The sequence below is a fragment of the Thunnus thynnus genome, chromosome 10, assembly GCF_963924715.1.
Source record: "Thunnus thynnus chromosome 10, fThuThy2.1, whole genome shotgun sequence".
In the NCBI taxonomy this organism is placed as follows: domain Eukaryota; kingdom Metazoa; phylum Chordata; class Actinopteri; order Scombriformes; family Scombridae; genus Thunnus; species Thunnus thynnus.
Genome location: NC_089526.1, coordinates 12,964,852 through 12,986,617, shown reverse-complemented (window position 1 = coordinate 12,986,617; position 21,766 = coordinate 12,964,852). Strand labels below are relative to the sequence as shown.

General features: G+C 36.6%; 2 protein-coding genes across 3 annotated transcripts; both read right to left on the bottom strand.

Moving 5' to 3' along the window:
- Positions 1 to 3,639: 3,639 nt before the first annotated feature.
- Positions 3,640 to 4,914, bottom strand: LOC137191177 (carcinoembryonic antigen-related cell adhesion molecule 20-like). Its single transcript, XM_067601058.1, has 3 exons — positions 4,654 to 4,914; positions 4,142 to 4,417; positions 3,640 to 3,991 (listed from the first exon to the last, which is right to left on the bottom strand). Exons 1-3 carry the CDS (start codon positions 4,784 to 4,786, stop codon positions 3,738 to 3,740), a joined length of 663 nt encoding a protein of 220 aa, XP_067457159.1. The 5' UTR covers positions 4,787 to 4,914; the 3' UTR covers positions 3,640 to 3,737.
- Positions 4,915 to 6,482: 1,568 nt separating this feature from the next.
- On the bottom strand, positions 6,483 to 17,491 carry LOC137191176 (carcinoembryonic antigen-related cell adhesion molecule 5-like). Of its 2 annotated transcripts, none has more exons than XM_067601057.1 (10): positions 17,393 to 17,491; positions 16,051 to 16,383; positions 13,241 to 13,519; positions 12,389 to 12,655; positions 9,852 to 10,121; positions 9,431 to 9,685; positions 8,896 to 9,001; positions 8,697 to 8,728; positions 8,482 to 8,566; positions 6,483 to 8,273 (listed from the first exon to the last, which is right to left on the bottom strand). In XM_067601057.1, exons 1-9 carry the CDS (start codon positions 17,436 to 17,438, stop codon positions 8,505 to 8,507), a joined length of 1,650 nt encoding a protein of 549 aa, XP_067457158.1. In that variant the 5' UTR covers positions 17,439 to 17,491; the 3' UTR covers positions 6,483 to 8,273; positions 8,482 to 8,504. The 2 variants fall into 2 exon arrangements, with proteins under 2 accessions (XP_067457158.1, XP_067457157.1); XM_067601056.1 differs by having other exon boundaries at positions 8,487 to 8,566.
- Positions 17,492 to 21,766: the final 4,275 nt, after the last annotated feature.

Here is a 21,766-nt window from a genome sequence, read left to right as displayed (position 1 = left end):
CAGCTACAACAGTAACATACTGCCCTAACACTGATGCTTCAGTATTAATAATCTAATGATGTCATATATAATAATATATCAGTCAGAGGGACCAAATGAGTACTTTAACTTCAATAATTTAAGTGCATTTTGCTGCTGATACTTTTGTACTTTTACTTAAGTAGGATTTTTCATGCAGGACTTTTATGCGTAATGGAGTATTTTTACATTGCTATATTGTCATGGAGTATGTCTAGAGTACTTCCACTTAAAGGTTGTATATGTAGAATTGTGAAGCAATTTACATGTATTAATCATTTTTTATCGCCAATGAGTGAACGTGTGGTAATGTAACGTAAAAAATGAGACCTTCCCCAACTTTCTCAGTTGTCTTTAACAGCCTGTGGATTGATTTCTGTTAAGGACCCGGGCTGGGATTTTCTGCGTAAATCCAACAGAAGCGATGTTTTTGCGCACTCCTGAGTGCCTTACCTCTCTCCTGCTAACTTTAACGAACAACCAGCATAATGACACAGCATAACAGCTAATGAGACAGTCAGCTGCCTCAATTAACCGCTACACATTTCACAACCAAACACAGCTGCAATGACAAGTCACCCACTCCTGAGCACACACAGCTAAAGCAACATATTTTGTCAACAAAAGAAGCAGAAAACAAGCTCCAGAGCGATAGCAGAACATAGCTTCCTGATGGTAGTCTAAATGTAGTAATAAGTACACATTTCACAACAAAAGTGAAGTGTGTTGCTCCCCAGCCACAGCACGTTGCTGCCCGGCCACAGCTCACTGAGCCTACCGGTGTTTAGTAAACACAGTTGGTAAAAAAAAGTTGGCAGTTTGTGGGTTGGTTCAGGTTTGGGTGGTTGATTAATGCATATTTGTGCAAGACGGGCAGTGCGGATTGGCGATCACCAGCTAGTAGGCACAGCGCAGCAGGGGCCTCTGTGTGTGTTGTGTGTGAGCAAGTGTGCGCACATACATTTAAGGGGGTGGGGGATCTTTTATGTAATTATGACAAGTGTAAGCAAGGAAAAAGACATCACCTGTGATAGTCTCATGCCATGGGCATGCGAGCGCGAGCAACCGGATGTTGACTGGAGCTCACTTAATAGCCAAAGGTGTCGCTAAGGAGAAGGAATTTCTGATTCCTACATACAGAACCTTTAAGTAAAGGATCTGAGTACTTCTCCCACCACTGAAAATCACACAACAGCAGCTCATAAAATTTGCTCAGCATAGCAAAAAAGGGAAACATAGACAGAAATACAAGAATATGCATCTGTGTATATGGCTACATTGCTTCTTGCATTTGTTTCAGTCAGTCCTTGCAAAAACATGTGTGTGCCATTAAACTGTATACATGTACATACCCAGCATTTTGATTCACTATTTTGATTCATTATTTAACTATATATCTTTTATTCAATGCACAATAATTGTATTTAATGTTATTTCTTGGTTGTACTTTAATTTCTAGCTTTTAACCTCATTGTTGTTTTTACAGTCTCTGATCTTTGAGCTAGAGACAAGCAATCCTCAGTGACAACTCATCCAGAGAAGTAGCTATGTGAGATCATTCATATTGTTAAGCTGTAAAAAAACAAAACAAAACAAAACACTGCAAATGACTTTTATTGGATGCAAATGCCAGATAAACTTTTTTTCCCCTCAAATTTACAATATATTCCTTATCTATAAAACCTAGTTCCAGTGTATTTCACAGTAAATATTGCGTCTTTTATGTAGATTTTGATTTGTTTTCCTTGCTCTTTTTCCTTTGTTTAATTATAGTTTCATGTGATGCTAAAATTACAACTCAATGACTGAAACAATGCTAAAACGATTTTCAGAATATCTTGAATAACAATGGATTTAAAAAGATGCCACTATGTCTGTATTTTAACAGTATGAAATCTGCTGGCAGGTCATTCCTGCGCTATGACATTTTCTCATGAGGTCAAACTTTTGCTCCCTCAGAATGTTGCAGCCTGGACAGTACACTGAAGAATTTATAACACAGTGTACTCAGTGGTGATAAAGTAATAAAACCACATGCTGTACATGGTGTGCTGTTTATGTGGATATTTTTTGTGTGTAAGTAGTTTCTTTTATCAGTGACAGTGAGTGAATTTGATATAATACTGATCCTTCTAAATATGGAAGTTTCATAGCGAATTACACGTTTGTCTCCTTGAGGATGTGCAACTGGTCAGTTATTATCTTGTTTAAACAAGTAAAATAAGTTACTGGATCCTTATAATTCTTCAGAGTTTGATAAGACAACACTTTGTTCTTGTCATAAAGCATCATGTTGTCAGCAGGGACAAGAGGTGAGGCATTCTCCACTTTATTGTAAAGACAGGAAGAGATACAGAGTCAGTAGCTTCACAGGTTAGGTTCACTGAGTTCTCTTTAATCGACTGGTTTGCTTATGTTGCATAGAAAAGGGGTTTATATTATGAATGTAAATTTGAGTACAAATTTGAGAACTGTTCTCATCTTAAAAACATACTTAAGTACTGTTCAAACTTTCAGTTCAGTAGCAACACTATACAATACAGCACACAAAACTGTGAGTAGTTACTAAATAATGATTAATTGTCTCAAATTTCATTGTCTCACTGGTAACTCAAACAACATGTCCTTCACCAACGCAGCCCCTTGCATCGCTTTAATGCAGGGCAATGATTTCAGACTAAGGACACCTGTAATAACTGGATAATTGATGAATGATTAATAAGTAGTTCAAGGCCTGTATCAGATAATGATAGGTTAATACATAACAGACTTGGAGATACTATACCACATTAATGAATCATTAGGCAGCTTAATGATTAGTTCAGAAATATCTGAGAATTGACATACTGATCATTTTCTTCATCAACACTGACCTTGACATGACTGCAATTTTTTTTTTTTCTGCTGTGAAGTGGAACATAAAAACAGAAATTGAAGGTACATGGTGGTGTTCAGTTTTAATAAAAGTTTATTATGGTGACAATCTGATAAGATATTATCAGGCTTCTGTCAGTGTGAAAGAACATGAAACACTTTATCATACTTATGAAAGCTGAATGGTACAAGAACTAAGTATGTCAGGCCTGTTATACAGCACCTGAAAGGTCAGATAGTGTCAAGATTGATTTATTATATATTATATATAAGCTGAATCTGTCACCCATGGTTGCTGTGGATACAAATTGTTCTCTGTTCTCTTCAATTAGAGACATTATTAGAGCAATTAACCAAACTTCAGTTGTTTTAATACAGAAAAGAAAAAGAAAAACTGCTACAGCTGTTAGTCATTAAACACAATTTAACATCTATGATGAATGTCAGAGCTATATGTTACTGAAAAACATGGTAAAATACTGCAAAAGGACAAGAGTAAATTGTTTTTTTCCTTTATCAGTTTTTATTTACAACTTATTTGATGTGAACATAAAATTTGAAGAGACTCAGGAGCAATGCTAAACACAGCGAGAGGATCTAAAATAACACAACTCAAGATCACAACGAGCACGTTTGTTATATAATGTTTATTTCCACAGACAAAATGCAGCCTTTAGACCAACATGAGTCACACCGAAGTCAGGACAGCACAATCCATCATGGACACGGAGCCATTGATGGGAGTAGTGAAGTCAGAATCAGAAGAAAAAAACATTACTCTGTCGTTTCCATTTGCAGTCATTAGTATCAGCAAATTAGAGAGATATGAAAGAGAGAAAGAGAGCTCAATTGCCACGCAGTATGTGGACCGCAGAGGCCTTCAGACCAGTGATATCATTACGTGCAGTGCAGGTGTACCGCCCCAGGTGCCTCATTTCCATCTCATGGATGTAGTGCAGAGGACCGTTCATCATCATGTTTCTGAACTTCCACGAGAATTTTGCCTTCGGTAGGGAGTCAGCAGAGCAGATAAGAGTGACACTGTCTTCAAGTTGTGCAGTGGCTGGTATCTGAGTGATTTTAGGTCTGTCAGGTCCATCTGAGAGGAAGAAGAAGAAGAAGAAGAAGAAGAAAATATTAATGATGACACTAAAGTAAAAAAAAAGCCTTATGGTAAGGGCTTGTATAATGATGAGCTCATAATCAAGAAATATGAATGTGAAAGACAATACAAATATGGAGTACTTACAGAAGACTTTCAGTCTGCATTTGGCTGTATCAAAACTGAAATCGTTGCTGACATTACAGAGAAACTCTCCAGTGTCTGTTCTGTTCACGGGGCTGATAGACAACACCCTGTTGCCATCGTAAAAGCTGAATCTGTCCCCAGAAACTAGTGGTATACCGTCTTTCATCCACACTCTGGTAGCCACGAAGCCGTCAGCATCGCAGGTTAAGTTGACAGAGGATTTACCTTCTATTAAGTTTCCTGTGGGCCAGACTATAGTGGGTCTCGACACTTTGGCTATGTGCAAAAAAATGGAAAAAAAAAACCAAGTTGTTGACACCATTCCTGAGCAATGTATTAGTGTATTTGATAAAGAAATGCCTGATTCATGATTTGATTTTTTGCATTCTTAAACAGACATTTTACAAATAATAGCTGATTTCAGATTTTCTCGTTCCAAATGGATTGATCAAACATTATTGTCAGTTCAGTTCAACATTAAAAGTGGTTCCAGACTCATGAATCTTACTCACTTTGCACCATCAGCTTAGTAGTTCCTAGAATCTGCTCTGCACTCTGTGGGATGATGATTAATTCATATTCTCCGCTGTCTCTCTCAGTCAGGTTTCTGAGCACCAGAGATCCCGTAGATTTATCCAGCGTCATCCTGTTCTTGTAGCCTTGTCCCACTACATCTACACTGGTTGAGGTTATCACATTGGTGGTAGCATTAAAGCTCCAAGTCAGTGCCAGAAACGGTTCAGCTGCTGGTTTTAAAGATGTTGTGAAGGTCACACTATCTCCTGTTAACCCACGAAGTAAGTCAACAGTGATTACACCGGCTCCATGGCAAAGACCTGCTGAAATATGAACATATTTCACAGACATTTTAGAACCTGTATTTCTATCAAGGATAACTTTGATCATCATTTGTAATATATTTCCTTACCTGTGGAGAGGAACACAAGTATGGTTAACCTGAGAAAATTCATGATGAATTCACTCTGTTTGGTCCTCTTCTAAAGCGATCTGACTGTCTGTCTTCGGTGTTTGTGCAACAATGGAGACAGTGTCCAAGTGATTATATGCAATAAATGAAACATGTCATCAAGACGCACACAGGCTTGACATGCTTAATTATTAGCTCCATTAACCCTTCACTATTGTGGCTCTCCAAACTTACATAACTACTAATAAAACACAACTGTATGTTCTGGATGCCAGAAATTCTGCTAATTATTATTATTATGGGTTTCTTGATCCAATTATTGGTAGTATGTTGACTATACATAACTGGCACCCCTTTGATCCCAAAGATGAATCAGTTTTCATGTACTGTATACTCAGCAAATGTTTTAGGTACTTAAAGTAAAGTGAGGACTCTTTCAAACATAATGCCATGAATAGTTTTGATTTAACAATTAACTTCATACAAAGTTCAGTAAACAGAAGAAACCTAGATGTCACACATTAACTCAAAAGTACTTTCATGCTGAGTAATGCATATATTTATACCTTTATTGTTAAATGTTACCAACACATCTACTCACCTCTGCTTTAACTCAGCAACAACAAGACTGGTAAGTTAAATCAAGCAACCTATTGTCAAATTATATGGACTTTTTTTTTTCTTTCCTGTAATTAATAACCCCAAGGAGAGTTAAAACTAACAGGATGACATCCTGCTCAAAAACCAATAAGATTTTGCTCTATGTCTCTTCATCCAACAGACCAACCAGCACAACCACAGTTACAACACAGGAGGGCAACATACTGCAGCTTTTGGCATGAAAATGTTCTGCAGAGTCTGTGGATTTATCTCATTATTTAAACATTGTACATAATTAGATCCTAAGTATTTACTTGAATGAAGAGCCATATCACAGCTGTTCTATGACCACATTTACACGGATAACTGTTAAAGTTTGATCATTACTTTACAGTTGTTGTCCTCTGGAGGCACTAAGTCATGGAAAGCCATTATAAGACATTTATATAACATTTAACAATATATAAACATTTTATAATTGGTTTATAACATATTATAAATGCAGTTAAAAGAAGATATAAAGACATTTTTAAGTGTTCATTAATGTCAATAATTCTAACTTAACCTAGGAAGACATTTTATATTATCATAACTGTGTTTTAGAATATTGTCATTAATTACCTGTTTATATACCAGCCTCCACTTATGGGTGCCCTCAGTTATATGACAAATGCACTGATATTTTAGTGTGTTATAAACCATTTATTAAATGTTTATACACTGCTTATAAAGGCTAAATACTTAAGACTTACTTTATTTAGACAAAAACAAAAAAATACTGAATTTCTTTATTGTTTGTATTTGTTTGTTGCACATAAATGAATAAAAGTCAAACGTATGAATTAAATTATGCGTTTAGAGGACATAAGTACAGCTTTATTAAACTTGTATCAACATCAAAGCCTTACAAGACAAAGTTGAGAAATCAGATGATAAGTCCTGTCTTCTGCATCATGAATTTAAAAATCGATTTAACTCACTGGATAGCAAATTAGAGTCCTTAAGCTCCAGCTGAAATCCCATATCCATCCCTGTTTGCAGTTATAAATAATGCCAAGATGTTTTTAAATGTATTGCTAATAGTTTTCTACTATTAAAAGGAAGAAAAATGTATTTGAGCGCCTGTATTACACTGTAGGGAGTAAGAAAACTTCTGTTGTAGCTGCAAATCATGGGCAGACAGTCTACCCTGCAAACTGATGTTAGCAGTGCACTTTTCTCCAGTGATTGTATGTTTGGTGGCTCGTTCAACAAACTAAGGTGAAGGACAAGACATGTTTACGTTTAGGAGACTTTAGCAGGAGAGTTAATGTGAGTTGTTGTTCAAAGTCTGTACAGAGTTATTGCAGGTTTAAGAGCTAGATATTTTCTCAAGAGTCGGTGCAGATCAAACAGGGCTAAAAGGAGAGTGAATATTGGACTTTTATGTGTTAAGTAGCCAGAAACTCAGCAGAAATGCTACTGTTTGTGGACACAGTAGCCATGAAAATTTATATAGCCATAATATAGGCCTATCAGGGCAGCTGTATGCTATCCTGTTGTGCAATTCTTCTTCCCCAAGTGGCCAAAAAGTAAATGAATGTAGCTTTAAAGACATTTATACTACTGGTTGTTTGATAATAACACATACATAATAATAATCATAATAAAAGAAAAAAAATATATAATATGTAGCTAATAATATAACTTAGAAGTAGCAAAGAAATAGTATGAATTAAACACACTAGAGGTGTATTCACATCATCACATGTTTTGTGAATGCCTTCTCCAATATTGTGTATGTTCATTTGATGGATTCCTCAGGTGTGCTAAGCGGGGGTGCATTGAAAGTTCAATTTGTTGAATTTTGTCCAGAGCTATGGTGACTCTGTGGGCTAACTGCTGTTCACCACTGATTAAAATGAAAGATAGATGAAAAATTAATTACTTGTCTTTCTGAATTTCCAGAACTGTTCACTTGTTTTTTTAAAAAATGTTTGACTCTATGTAGCGATCTATTGCCAGCACATAAACGTTTTAGCTTGTAGGATTTTCACAACAGTCAGTCCACCTACTAATCACAGTCATCTCATTTTTCCACCGTAATGTGAATAGGCCTTAACAGTCTACAGCTAGCAGCTCTGAAGACTGTACTCACAGTGCTGCTTCGAGCTAAATGCTTACATCAGCATGCTTACATGCTTACAATGACAATGCTGACATGTTGGGAGCAGATATAATGTTTGCCATTTTCACAAGCTAAACTAAGTGTTTTGACACACAAATTTTACTAATTATCACTAAACTCAAGGTACAGCTAAGGCTGCTGAGACTGTTATCACAATATCTTGCAGGTATTTTGCCACAAAAAGTATTTGACAAATTAGAAAAATTACGGGATCAACAAATTCATCCTGAGGGGGACATTCCTGTGTGGCAATTTCATGGCAATAATTGAGACATTTCATTCAAAACTACAAATGGGAAACTCATAGTGGTGCTGGAGGAAAAGTCAAGGTGTCATCAAAATAAATAGGATTCATCCTTTGTGGAACATGAATGTCTGTACAAATTTAATGGCATTTAATGGCATCTTCTTGATGCTGGTGATGATTTTACAAGCATCTGCAAGACAAAAAACAACTTATTAGGGCAAAGAGTTGCTGTTTTGATTGACTTTGTATAATCAATGGTCAATAATATTAATAGTTGGCCTATTGTAGTTTTCAGGTCTAAACCAAAAGAAAATATTCCTACAGTATAAAAAAACACAGTGCTCTCCCAGTCAAAATTTCTCTTTTCACTAAATCAGAATAATGAGATCAAAACTTACTGTACCTTCAAAGGGAAAGAAGATCATGGAGTTATTGTGTTCTCATATATCACTGAAGTGTTCTCATACACATGTAAGTCTTGCTCTATGGAAAAATAGAGTTACATGTGATTATCCATATGTTCATTTCTACTTTATTCTTTATTTTGTCTATGTTGCTACAGTATAGTATAGCCTAAGCTCAGAAAAGATTAAGTTATCAGATGAATACCAACCTGTGTTTTGTGGCCGAGCATTGTTGTTGATTCTAAATATTGAAATAAAGCATTGTTAGGTTGAATCATTGGTTTTAAATTACATTTCTGAACAGTAACCACGGCAACCCAATATAAGTGTCATGATAAGACTGTATTTTGAATTTGGAGAAAATATTAAGAGAAAAACATGTTATTATGATGGCTCTTTTTCACTTACTTTTTTTTATAAATATATAAGCCTCCACCCAAAGCTCCTCCAACAACCAGGAAACATGCAATAACTATTCCAGCGATGGCACCAGCTGACAGACCACCAGCTTTCTCTGGGAATGTGTGAAATAATACAAAAGAAAAAGTATTATCACTTCACCTTGCAATTTTATATTGCAAAATATATGTTTGTTGGGATGCCAAAGAGTATCAGCAATATCTGAAGCTCGATCAAAGATGAAAAATTGCTGTCTGCGTCTACAATCACCACACATCTGAAGTTCAGTTTGAAAATACAATCAAAATTTCAAGATCAAGAATAAACATTGACAAACAGTTGAACTTTACCTTCTACGGATAATTTATGCTCCCCAAATGATGTTCTCCCAGTTATTACTTTATTTTTATTTAGGTGATAGTAATAAAAACTGTAAGTAATATCTTTAAGAAGCCTGCTACTCTTCACATTATTAGAGGTATAATACTGTAAGTTAGTCTCATTGTCAAAGAGTTAAAATCTGCAATTAACAAAATCTACGTACCTGTTACAGACAATTGATGTTCTGCAGATGACGTTCTCCCAGTTTTATTATTCAGTGCTTGACAGGTGTAGATGCCACTGTCAGAAAGTTCAATTGTGTCTTTAGTGAACACAGCAGAATTGTTTAATATCTCTATCCCGTTCAGTAACCAGGTGTAACTGGCAGATGGTGTGGACGCAGCAGAGCAGGCTAAGTTTAAGGTCTCTCCAACGTTTATCCAATTTTGTCCTGTGATTTGAACATCCTCTGGTCCATCTGAAAACAAATACTTGGAAAGTTCTTACACTAGCACAAATAATGTGTTTTTTACACAGTACACTGATTGGGGAAAAAAACGTATAAAGAATAGAAAAATTGCTCAATAATTGACTTAAAAATCATGTGTTACAGGGCTATATATACTGCACTGTGTGTTACTTACAGTTAACAACCATGCTGTATTTAGCTTCATCAAAGCTGACGGGGTTGCTGATATTACACAAATATTCTCCACTGTCTGTTTTCTTCAGAGAGAGAAAAGACAACACTCTGTTCTCGTCGTAAAGTGTCATGTTGTCAACCAGAGTCAGTAAGGAGCCGTCCTTCATCCACTCTCTGGTAAAGACAGAGCCAGCACCATCGCAGGTTAGGTTGACAGAGTTTCCCTCAATCGTTTGGTCTGTTGATGTGATACTAACACTAGAAATTCTTTCTGTTGGGCAAAACATGAAGGATTTTGTGTGAAAACAAAAGTAACATAAAGGTTGAATGAGTTCATTTAACATTTACAGTCTTGAACATCCCAATGTCTTATATAAAAACAAGGACACTGGAAAATGTCCTTGTTTTTGACATAGAATTGACTTCACTACACTGAATAATGGAGACAAAAAAAGTTATATCAAAATCAAAAGATCCTCCAACATTGACTAAAGCAGTCAATAGTTACAACACTTGTAAACTTTTTCGTGTTATTTGTTTCCATTCAGCCAAATATTGTGGTATGAGGGTCTCAATGGAGCTTGAAATCCTTAAATTATGTTAAAACATGTACATTTTCAATTGGAGTGACATTTTCATATTTTCAACTTCACATTATGGCATTAGAAAAAACAGGAAGTGAAAGAGGTTAGCCTGCAAGGTCAAGCATTCAAATGTTAAATTCAAAAGTGTGTAAGATATGTTTTTTCTTGATTATTTTACTGCAAAAGATACAGAATTAATGATGAATTTACTTTGCCCACCCACAAATTATGCCAGTGGACATCCAGTATATCACCTATATCACTACTGTATCCACACAACCTGTTTAATCCAACTTACACAGTACAGAGACAACTGAGTGCTGAGATGTTTCATATCTCAGAGTTCTGTTTTTAAAGGCCTGTCAGTTGTAGTTACAAATCTGACTTGTCTGAATGTTAATGAGATTATAAGCACTGGTCTGGTATCAGACAGCAGACCTCTATTCAGAAGCCACATAAACTGAGCAGAAGGTCTGGGGACAGTGGGGCAGAACAGGTTGATGTTTGATCCATTCACATAGTGTCCTTATGACAGAGATAGCGTCAAATTCATTTTCTGGGCCAACTACAGAGTGTTGCGTATGTGAAAAAAACCAGCAAAAACTTTACAAAAAAATAATGCTAGCAACTTATTGAAAATGGTTGGAACTCACAGCTGATGGAGAAGTTTACAGGGTCACTCGTGTCATTACTGAAATTATTAAACACATGACACCTGAATGGTTCCTGGACATAGTGGGTCGCATTGACTATGTTAAGAATGGAGCCTCCATCTATAAGCTGAACTCTCTGACTGGCTGTAACCTCAGAGCTGCCGCTCAGCCAGAAGAAAGAGAGGGAGGATCCAGAGGAAGAGCAGAACGGACTGACAGAGCTGTTGAACTCAACCAAGTCTGTGCTGCTGACTTTTACCTTTACACTGGACACATGCGCTGTGGATGAAAAACACAGTGGTTTATCTTAAAGATTGTGTTTCCCTTCATCTCCTAATATTTTTTTAACATTTAAACACAACAACCATACGATCGGACAATACACATCTAGTGCAAGTAATAAATACTTTCCAGTCCAGTATCAGAGCTGTTGAATGGAGACTTCACTTGGACTTTTCTTCAGTGAGACTTGGATATTTGAGACTTGATTGCCTTAAGATTGAAAGATAAAAGCACCAGAGAGGACTAGTTCAGCTGTTCCACACTCTGTGTGTTTTATTTTAATCATCTGGTAGAAACTGCTCCCATGGCCTAATATACAACACTGTCCTCAGTACTTGCAGTAGTGCAATGCTTATTGTTTCTGGATCATACAGTTTATTTTGCCTAATTGACCATATCTACATTCTCCATGAAAATGTTAGTTTGAACGTCCATTTCCTTATCATCAACAAAATTCCAGATCCGACCAGATTTTGCAGTTGTAACACGTACATTTACTTAGTGATTGTGATTTATCTTCATGATTGTCCTAAATTTGTGTACCAAAACTAACGTCAGCTTGTTCTACTTTTGACCACATCAGACAAACAGGCATTTGGTACCACCTCAAACATTTTTTATTCTGAGACCTCCTCGTTATCTGTGTAAGAGCAAAGTTTGCAAATATCACTATTTGAATGACGAGTGTCTAGTGCGGGAATGTACTTTATATACAGATGTTATTAGTGTTTCTCCTCTTTTAAACCACAAATATTTAGCACAACCATTCACTGTATGTCATTGTAATGGTCATAAATAAAGGAAATAAAAAAAAAACTTGTATTTAAACTTGTTATGTGTTCATAAAGAATGTAACAGTTGAGACAGACTTGAGCTTGACTTGAACTTGCCAGGACAATAAAACCGCTGTGTCCTATTATCACAGAGAAATATGTATTACTGGTACTTTGACACAATGTTAATAGCAGGTGATACAGACGCAACAAATAAATAAACACAGATGTTTTACTCAAACGTACCCACTGCAGTTAAAGCTGAAGGCTGAGATGTTTGATATCTCAGAGTTTTGTTGTTAAAGGCTTGACAGCTGTAGTTCCCACTCTGACTCTCCCGAATGTTAATCAGTGTGAGCTCTGGTCCAGTATCAGACAGCTTGACTCCATTCAGAAACCACTGAAACTGAGCAGGGGGTCTGGAGGCAGCTGAGCAGGACAGCCTGATGTTTGACCCTTCCACATAGTATTCTTGTGTTGGAGATAGCATCAAATTAATGTTTTCTGGGCCAACTGAACGTGGGGATCAGAAACAGCCAATTTATAATCATAGTATCCTGAGAAATAACTGAGTCAAACAGCTTGACACAGTGTGAAGCCTCATAATTCATTAATATGAACGACTGCATCACTATACACCTAGTCACCAGAAAAAATAAGAAACACCTGCACAATGTAATGTAACAGATCATCCCTGCGATAAAAAAATATTTAAATGATACTAATTGTATAATGTTTTTATATACACAATGCTGTAATTTGTGGTTGTGTTGCACCAGATATCATTAGATTGAAAGCTGCTTCTAATAGAATACTTGAAATATTTGAAAACACCAGAATATTAAAAACACTATTGATAATAAACATTGTGAATATGTTAAGTTTCACAAAGGGCTGCAGTCCTGTTCTATTGGATTTTATTACATTGTACAGTCATTCAGTGTCTACAGTTATCAGTTTAACCTGCCTAATGCATTATTCAAAACAGCAAAGAGTATCATAAGGCCACACCTTGCTAAGATTTGGCACTAATATAAATCAAGCTAAGATTTGCATGCAGATACTGTTAGATAAATCGTGAGTAAGTTAGTAACTCACAGCTGATGGAAAGATTTACTGGATCACTGGTGCCTTCACTGACAGCATTGGACACTTTGCATCTGTACGGTCCCTGGTCATAGCGGGTCACACTGAATATAGTGAGAGTAGAGTTTCTATCACTGAGCTGAATTCTCTCACTGGCTGTAACCTCAGAGCTGCCGTTCAGCCAGAGAAAAGAGGGGGAGGATCCAGAAGAAAAGCAGACAAGAATGACAGAGCTGTTGAACTCCACCAAGTCTTTGCTGCTGACTGCTAAATTCACATTGGAGACTGGCACTGTGGGTGAAAAACACAGTGGTTTTATACTTGCCACTACCTAACAAAGGCAGCATGGCTCAGCAGAGTGCAACAATGTAGAAGCGGTGAAAAAATCGTTATTCACTATAACAACAATTGTTATTCACTAGACATACACAAACCATACTCAACACAGAAGTGAAAACACTTCAAGTAACCTTTACACTGAACTGTGGAAAAAATGCTGGCATTTGCTGTTACATTGGAGACTGGCACTGTGGGTGAAAAACAAAATGCTACAGTATACACGTCATAGGGAAAGTCAGTTTAAGTTTCTGTTGACATTGTGTCGCTAAGGCACTGATTCAACTCTGTGGTAGTTTCTTAGGCTGAACATTATGGTGAGCACATAATGTAAGGGTTTATTGAAGGACAGTTGTATTAGATTGGATTCAACTACATGAATGTATAAAATGAACTGCTGTCTTGAGTATCAGGCATGTCAGAAAAACTAGCAATACTGCATATGTGCACCAGTGGCGGCTGGTGACTCAAAATATTGGGGAGGACAGGGGGAAAACCAACATGGAATCTTACAACAAACTGCATCAAACTATATCATTGTCCCACCTGATGAAATCGGAGGGGTGGGGGGCAATTTCATATGCCAATAAAACAATTTGCTTTCAAAAACAAAAACCCCTGAGTGGTGAAAAGGCTGCTTCTTTAAAGACATTTAGCATATACATAATGTCTCTAAACAAAGAAGTGTTCAGTCTAGCCATGGAGTGGTTCAAATGTGTCATTTTAGTGAAAAGTGAAATTCAAATTTATAGTACTGTTCTATTGTGACAACAAATTTATGTTCTCATCAAAAACAGACAACATATCACATGATTTACACGTGTTTCCTGTGTATTTTCTTAGTATACAGACATATGTGGCACAAAGCTTATAATGTGATACAGGCTCAGATCAGTGCTGAATACTAGAAAGATTGAACACTAAAAACATTCACTGATCTAAAAGTGTAAGTTCACATCAGAAAGTATTAATGCATGTATCAAATACATGACTTACACACCCTTATCTATATGTACGAAATACAAAATATAGTCTACAAAGCTGATATGTTAACACTAGGGGTGTTAACATGAACACAAAACTCATGGTTCGAATCGTATCACGGATTTGAGTCACGGATCAGATCATTGTTAGGATCAGCGAAAAAAAAAAGGGGGAGACAAATAAAACTTTGTTTTCCATTTATTCTATAACACACTGACAGCCAGAAACAGCAAGGAACTTTTGCCCATGGTCTTAAATGAAAACAACATTTAAGATGTCCAATGTTTAAATAAAATAAAATAAAACATATATAATATTCAATGCTCAGTTATTGCAATATGAGGCATGAAACCTTCCTCTTTTAAACAGTGAATGAAACAGCCTCTGTCCACATCATCAAAACTTGATGATAACAAACATTCACCGCTAATGTCAGTTAGCAGCTAGATGCTAATTAGCTGCTCAGCTACAGCACATTAAACAGCAGGTAAACATAACTCAAATGTCACATCGGACCCGTTAGATGCTGGTTTGATCGTTGATCTTCAAAATCCCTGTTAGCCACACACTGTCTGTCCATGACTTGTACTTACAGCAGTTTGTTCACTTTGTCTTAAATGAGACATTAAATTTTGCAATTAATCCGCAGTTCATATGCCTGCTGAACCGTGGGGGGCAATCCGTACGGATCATGGATCAACTACAATCAGTTACACCACTAGTTAACACTTGTTATTCTAGCTACTTTTAGTTACTGCTGCTACTCTGCCTTACAGTGGAGAGAATTGAAGATGAAATCTGGAAACTATCATTGGACCAACTCGATGTCAATATTGCATTCTGGTTGTTGATTGGTTAGGGAGGACGTCCTCCCTTGGAGCATCATTTTACGTGTCATGGCCGATCACAGATTAGCATGAAAAAAAATGAAATACATTGAGTCCAATGTAAGAGATCCCGCCTTGCGGAGGTCAGCAGGCACCCGTCCTCCTCTGTCCCCCACTCCACCTCCACCAATTGCGCCCCCCTCCCCCACCACTTCACACACTGCTCTTTCTCCTCCTGTCCTGCAGGTGTTGCTGTTGAAGCATTTTAAACAGAATTTCAGCAATGAATTTTTTCCAAAGAAGAGAGAAAAAATACTTTATAAATACTGAGATTTGGTAATGGTTTATTGCAACCAAATATTCTTTTATATATTTTTATCTCCCTTTTGCCTCTCAAAAATAGAGGAGGATCAACCTCCTCTGCCTCTATGGACCAGCCTCCACTGATGTGCACCTGTCATTAGGTTTTTCATATCTCAGGGATGAAGCTGCTATTTTCCTAATTTCACTAGCTGTAGAAAACTGTCCCCAAATTTTCACAGATAACATGAATCATGTAATGTAATCATTTCTTGTCAATTATATTATATTATTGCCCTTGAAGTTTAATTCTTTTGTGATTTATATTCTCCATTCAACATTTAAAACTACTGCTCATGTGAAACATCTGCTCACCAAATATCTTCAGTTCGGTGGATCCTATTATCGGGTTTCCTCCATCTGTTGCAATGCTAACTCTGTACCTTCCACTGTCATGAAGAGTCAGATCCCTGAGCTCCAGAGATCCAGTAGATCTGTAGAGGGTGATCCTGCCTTCATACTCTGGATCAGTGTTGTTTGAAGAGGTGGCGGTTATGATAGGTCTTTCAGTATTGTTAATAATGACACTCCAGGCCACAACCAGAAATGGTCTTTCTGGGGGAGTCATCATTGTGTTGAATATCACTGTCCCTCCCACAGCTGCATTCAGAGGTCCATCTGGCAACACACCAACTCCTTCGGTTAAACCTGGAGGAGACAGTTACATGCTTGAGAAGGACTGAAATCAGTGCACAATTTACTTTACTATAATAAACATAACAAACTTTATATAATAAAGTCCCCCATAAAGTCAAATCATATGTTTTTCTTATTGTTCCTTCAGTTGGATGTTTGACCTTCACTGTGCAGATTGATTGCATATATGTGCAGAGTTTGACTCTAGAAACCTGTTTTCACAATCATTTGCTGAAAGTGTTTCTCTGTGATCATCAAACATGATTACAAACATGATTTGTGACATCAAAACTAGTTTGGAGTTAATCGTGGTCCAGTATGCAATTTACAGAAGTTTGAAGTGGAGACTCAAAGCGCCCAGTGTACATACACCGATGATGCACTTTACAGTGAAGTCCACAAGAAGTTACAAGAAGTCTTGTGTCAAGCAGTTAAACTTTTAAAATGTTTAAACAATATTTGTTTATTCATATATCTATGCTCATATTTATATAGTTTAACAAGTTAACTGAACTTTTCCTTTTGGGAAAACCATGTCAGACACAAACTGTTATTCAAAGTAATTCAAAGTATTTTTACATCTCTTAAAACATGTCTGTATTTAATTATCGGTTGTACAAGGCTGATGACACTTTTCAAGTCAGTAAACTTCTTTTAAGCATTTGGTATGAATGTCTATTTTCTGAAAACAGAAATAAGCCAATTAATAAAGTTAAGTTGACTCCCAGCTGTAGCTGAAGCTGCTGACAGGTTGTACTGTTCCTTTGTAATCACCTTAACTAAATAGTGCTCTAAAAGCAAGCCTGTCTGTAAAATACTGTAGATGTAATCAGACACTGTAAAACCTTAATATCAACATCAACACTGCGAGCATTTCATCATCAATAACTTCAATAATAAATTCAAGGATAATATTCTAAAAATTGAGACAATATGTGTAAAATTGCCTTTGGTTGTATTAGGTTTTCAAAGACAGATGGAAAAACATTTTAAATGTGCTGTGTCCTCCATAAGAGCTCACCTGAGATGACTCCCAGGAGGATGAAATGTGTCACAGCTCTTTCCATTTCATCTGAAGTATCATCAAGTAAGACAAAAAAAGAGAGATTTGTGAGAGAGAAAAGATTTGTGTCCTTAACTTTCCCTCGACTGGTTTCAGTATAAGAATGCGGATCTCAGTATATGAAGACTAATAAGGAAGTAATGTGTTATTGGAGCTTTCTTATCATCCTTCCTTTAAGGTTTAAAAGTTGACCTACATCATTGTGCTGTTAATCATTGATAAAATAGACTATGAACTGTAAAGCAATACAGCGTCAGGTATTTGTTGGATAAAGAATTCTGTTTTTATTATGAAAAAAAAAAACAGCAGCACAATGCTTTGACATGACTAAACAGTCAGTGGTTTATTCAGGGTGGTCTTCCAATGGCTGCCATTTTGCTCTGTATTTTGTGGGACTGTATGTCCTACTTTATGGGGACGGTGTATTGATGATGTTTGTTTGTTGTGATCCAGATCAGAGGCAGAACTACAAGCCTTCCATGTTTTTTTGAATGGTATTAACCCAAACATTAAGTTGTCCCTAGATTACAGCAAGGAGAGCATGCATTTTTTAGATCTTACTATCTATCTATCTATTTGAAGATAATCAAGGGACTTTACATACATCTATATTTAGGAAACTCACAGACAGAAACACCATATTATATGCTAAGAGCTTTCATCCTAAGTGGCTCAAAGAGAATGTGTCTTATGGCCAGTTCCAACGAGTTCGGAGAATTTGTGACCACGAAGAGGAGTTTGAGGCTAAATCAAAGGAAATGGTGTCATGCTTTCAGGAACGTCGATATAGAAACACTATCCCACAGAAAGGACGCACTAGAGCCAAACATCTGGACAGACAAACTTTACTTCAAAGAAATGCTCCCAAACAAACATACAGCACAGAGGCAGAAAACATTAAACAGATAATAAATAGAAATTGGGGTATTGTAGAAAGTGATAGTACACTTAGTCAGATCTTCCCTGAACCACGATTAATCAGTTTCAGGAGATGCCCTACTCTAAAAGATAAACTGGTACACAGTTATCTACAACCAAACACTCAACAAACATGGTTAGGTCCAAAACCCAAGGGGTCCTACAAATGTAACCACTGTAACCACTGTACAAATGTAATACAGACCAAGACATTTATGGATTTTACATCTCAAACGGAGTTCACCATTAATCATTTCGTTAATTGTAAAACTTCAATTGTTATTTACAGGCTAGAATGTCCTAGTTGCAATGGTTGAGACATTTCATTCAAAACTGCAAATGTGAAACTCATAGTGGTGCTAGAGGAAAAGTCAAGGTGTCATCAAAGTAAATAGGATTCATCCTTTGTGGAAATTTAATGGCAATAACTGCTGAGATATTTCAGTTTGGACCAAAGTATTGGACTGACTGACTGACTGACATTGCCTCCCATGAAAAAACAATAATGGTGTCTTCTTAATGCTGGTGATAATTTTTCAAGCATCTTATTTTGTTACATGTAGTTAAAGCACATTTTAGCATCTCCTAGTGGTTGCTTTGAAGATTATTGTCAGCTCATTGTACTTGTTCTCTATTGGTCATTTGTGATCACATTGGTAAGGTCATAGTCTGAGACCGGCCATTTTGATTGAAATTTTGCACAGCAAGGTGCTCCAGAACTCTCTCTGTTTAATCCTTTGCATCCACCTGTGTTGAACCTTGGAGAAGCTTTGTTTGTAAGTTTATGTTACATGTTTTATCTTTATAGATAAGGATTGATGCATATTTTGTTGTTTTATTTAATATTTGGGGAGATTTACAGATAATTACGTAAATCCCTTTTTTGGCAACATATAGTGCAAACATTGGTTTAATTGTGTAGTATTAAGCAAGTATTTATATTTCTACACTCTTTTTACTTACATTAAGAACATTTTCTTATGTATTTATTTTCAGTTTCACAGAGTTTCTGGAAAAGCATTGTAGGCAAGCATGTTGGCGAATATATACAAGTAAACAGAATACATCTGCAAAACAAAAAACAGCTGATATGGGCAAAGAGTTGCTGTTTTGATAGATTTTATATAACCAATGGTCAATAATATTAATGGTTGGCCTATTTTAGTTTTCAGATCTAAACTAAGAGAAAATATTTCTACAGTATAAAAAACATGGTGCTCTCCCCATAAAAATAAATGTTTTCAATCTTTTCACTAAATCAGAATAATGAAATAAAAACTTACTGTACCTTCAAAGGGAAAGAAGATCATGGAGTTTTTATTGTGTTCTCATATATCAATGAGATGTTATCATACACATTTAAGTCTTGCTCTATGGAAAAATAGAGTTTTGTTACATACGATTATCCATATGTTCATTTCTATTTTATTCTTTATTTTGTCTCTGTTGCTACAGTATTGTGGTAGTCTAAGCTCAGAGAAAGAAAGAAAAAAAAAACATGTCAAATACTAGCATGCAGGTTGGTTACATCGCTTTCTCAGTCTTTCTCCTCTGCTCCGCTGTTTCGTCTATCAGCAGGTCTCAACGAGGGCAGTCACATCCACCTGCTACATGACGCACATTTCCTCATTTGGACATCACTGCCGGAGTTGGGGGTGTTCGCCAGAGATAAAGCTGAGCTACTGACACATGCGAAGTGCTCCCAATGGACTCTCCATAACCTGTTGTTCCCTTTCACCTTTCCACAAAGTTAGGTTGTAAAAAAATAGGCAATAAATGAAAAGTGCAAAGCAATAATTGCCTTTGAAGTTCCTCCCTACACGTTACACAGTGCGCTGTCTCTGTGTTATGGGTGTATAAATAAGTAGAGGTCTGTCTGCAATGAGGCGATGAGTAAGGTTTTAGCTCAGTAGTCAGTGCAGTCACCTATGATCTGGGAGACTCCAGTTCGAGACCCAGTGTGGAGACCTCCTTCGTAAGGTAGTTTATTCAACACTTATTGTAACACTTTAATTTTCTAAAATTAAGATCGTATTAAAAACAAAAACAGGATTTCTAAATCTCTTTCCACTTTTGTTCAAATACAAATACAAATACAAATAATTTTGCTGCCTCAACAAATATAGATACAAATACAAATACTGGGCTCTCTGCACATCCCTAGTGTGTGCATTAGAAAAAATTCTCCTGATGAGCAGGTTGGCACCTTGCACGGCAGCCTTTGCCATCAGTGTTTGAATGTGTGTGTGAATGGGTGAATGTTGACATGTAGTGTAAAAGCGCTTTGAGTGGTCCACAAAACTTGTTAATGCCAAATTACCCAGTATAGAGAAAACTGAATGCTGAGATGTTTCATGTCTCAGAGTTCTGTTTTTAAAGGCCTGTCAGTTGTAGTTACCACTCGGACTTGTCTGAATGTTAATCAGACTGTAAGCACTTGTCCAGTATTAGACAACAGGCCTCTATTCAGGAGCCACATAAACTGAGCAGAGGATCAGGAGACAGCTCAGCAGAACAGGCTGATTGGACTGTTCTGCTGATCGGTTTGATCCTCTCACATAGTGTTCTTATGACAGAGATAGCCTCAAATTAAAAAAATTATGATAGGTCTTTCAGTATTGTTAATAATAACACTCCAGGCCACTGACAGAAATGTCTTTTCTTGTGGAGTCATTGTTGTGTTGAACATCACTGTCCCTCCCACAGCTGCAGTCACAGGTCCATCTGGCAACACACCAGCTCCTTTGGTTAAACCTGGACTCACATGAAATGCTTTAACACAATCCATGAGAAAGTCTTGATCTACAATTTGCTGATAGATGTGTTAGATCATAATTCTAACAGAAGGAGGAACTTTCACTTTCTGCTGAGCTAAACGCCCAAACCTGGTAAAAAAAAAAAAAAAGAAGCTTTTTTTTAATAATAAGAAATGTATGTTTGTACTAAAATGTATGTACATTGTTTTTTTTTGTACAGTGTGCAGCCAGATGCTTGCTCTTATACTAATAAAAAAACTGGACTACACTTGTATGAGTAAGGTGCACTTTTAGCAAGTCACTTTAAGATACAATATTTATGTTTCTTGTGTTATGTTTAATGTTATGTTGATATTAGTTCTCAATACGTGCAAGGATAAAAGCCTGATATCCCTGAAAGATACATACAGAAACTTATGAAACATCATGCAAAACAGTTTTTTGTCAATAACAGTAGCAGTAGTGCAATTATTCATCAATTATTAACAAAAAAGTTCTGTGATACAAAAAGGTTGAGAGGAGACCTGGGTGTAAAACAATAAATATGATGCATTCTGTTGTGTTGCCAACCAGCTGGAATATTTCCAGCCACAGAATATGTGAATTCACGCAACTGGATTAATGTGCTCATGCACTGATATTACAACCAGTGAAAATC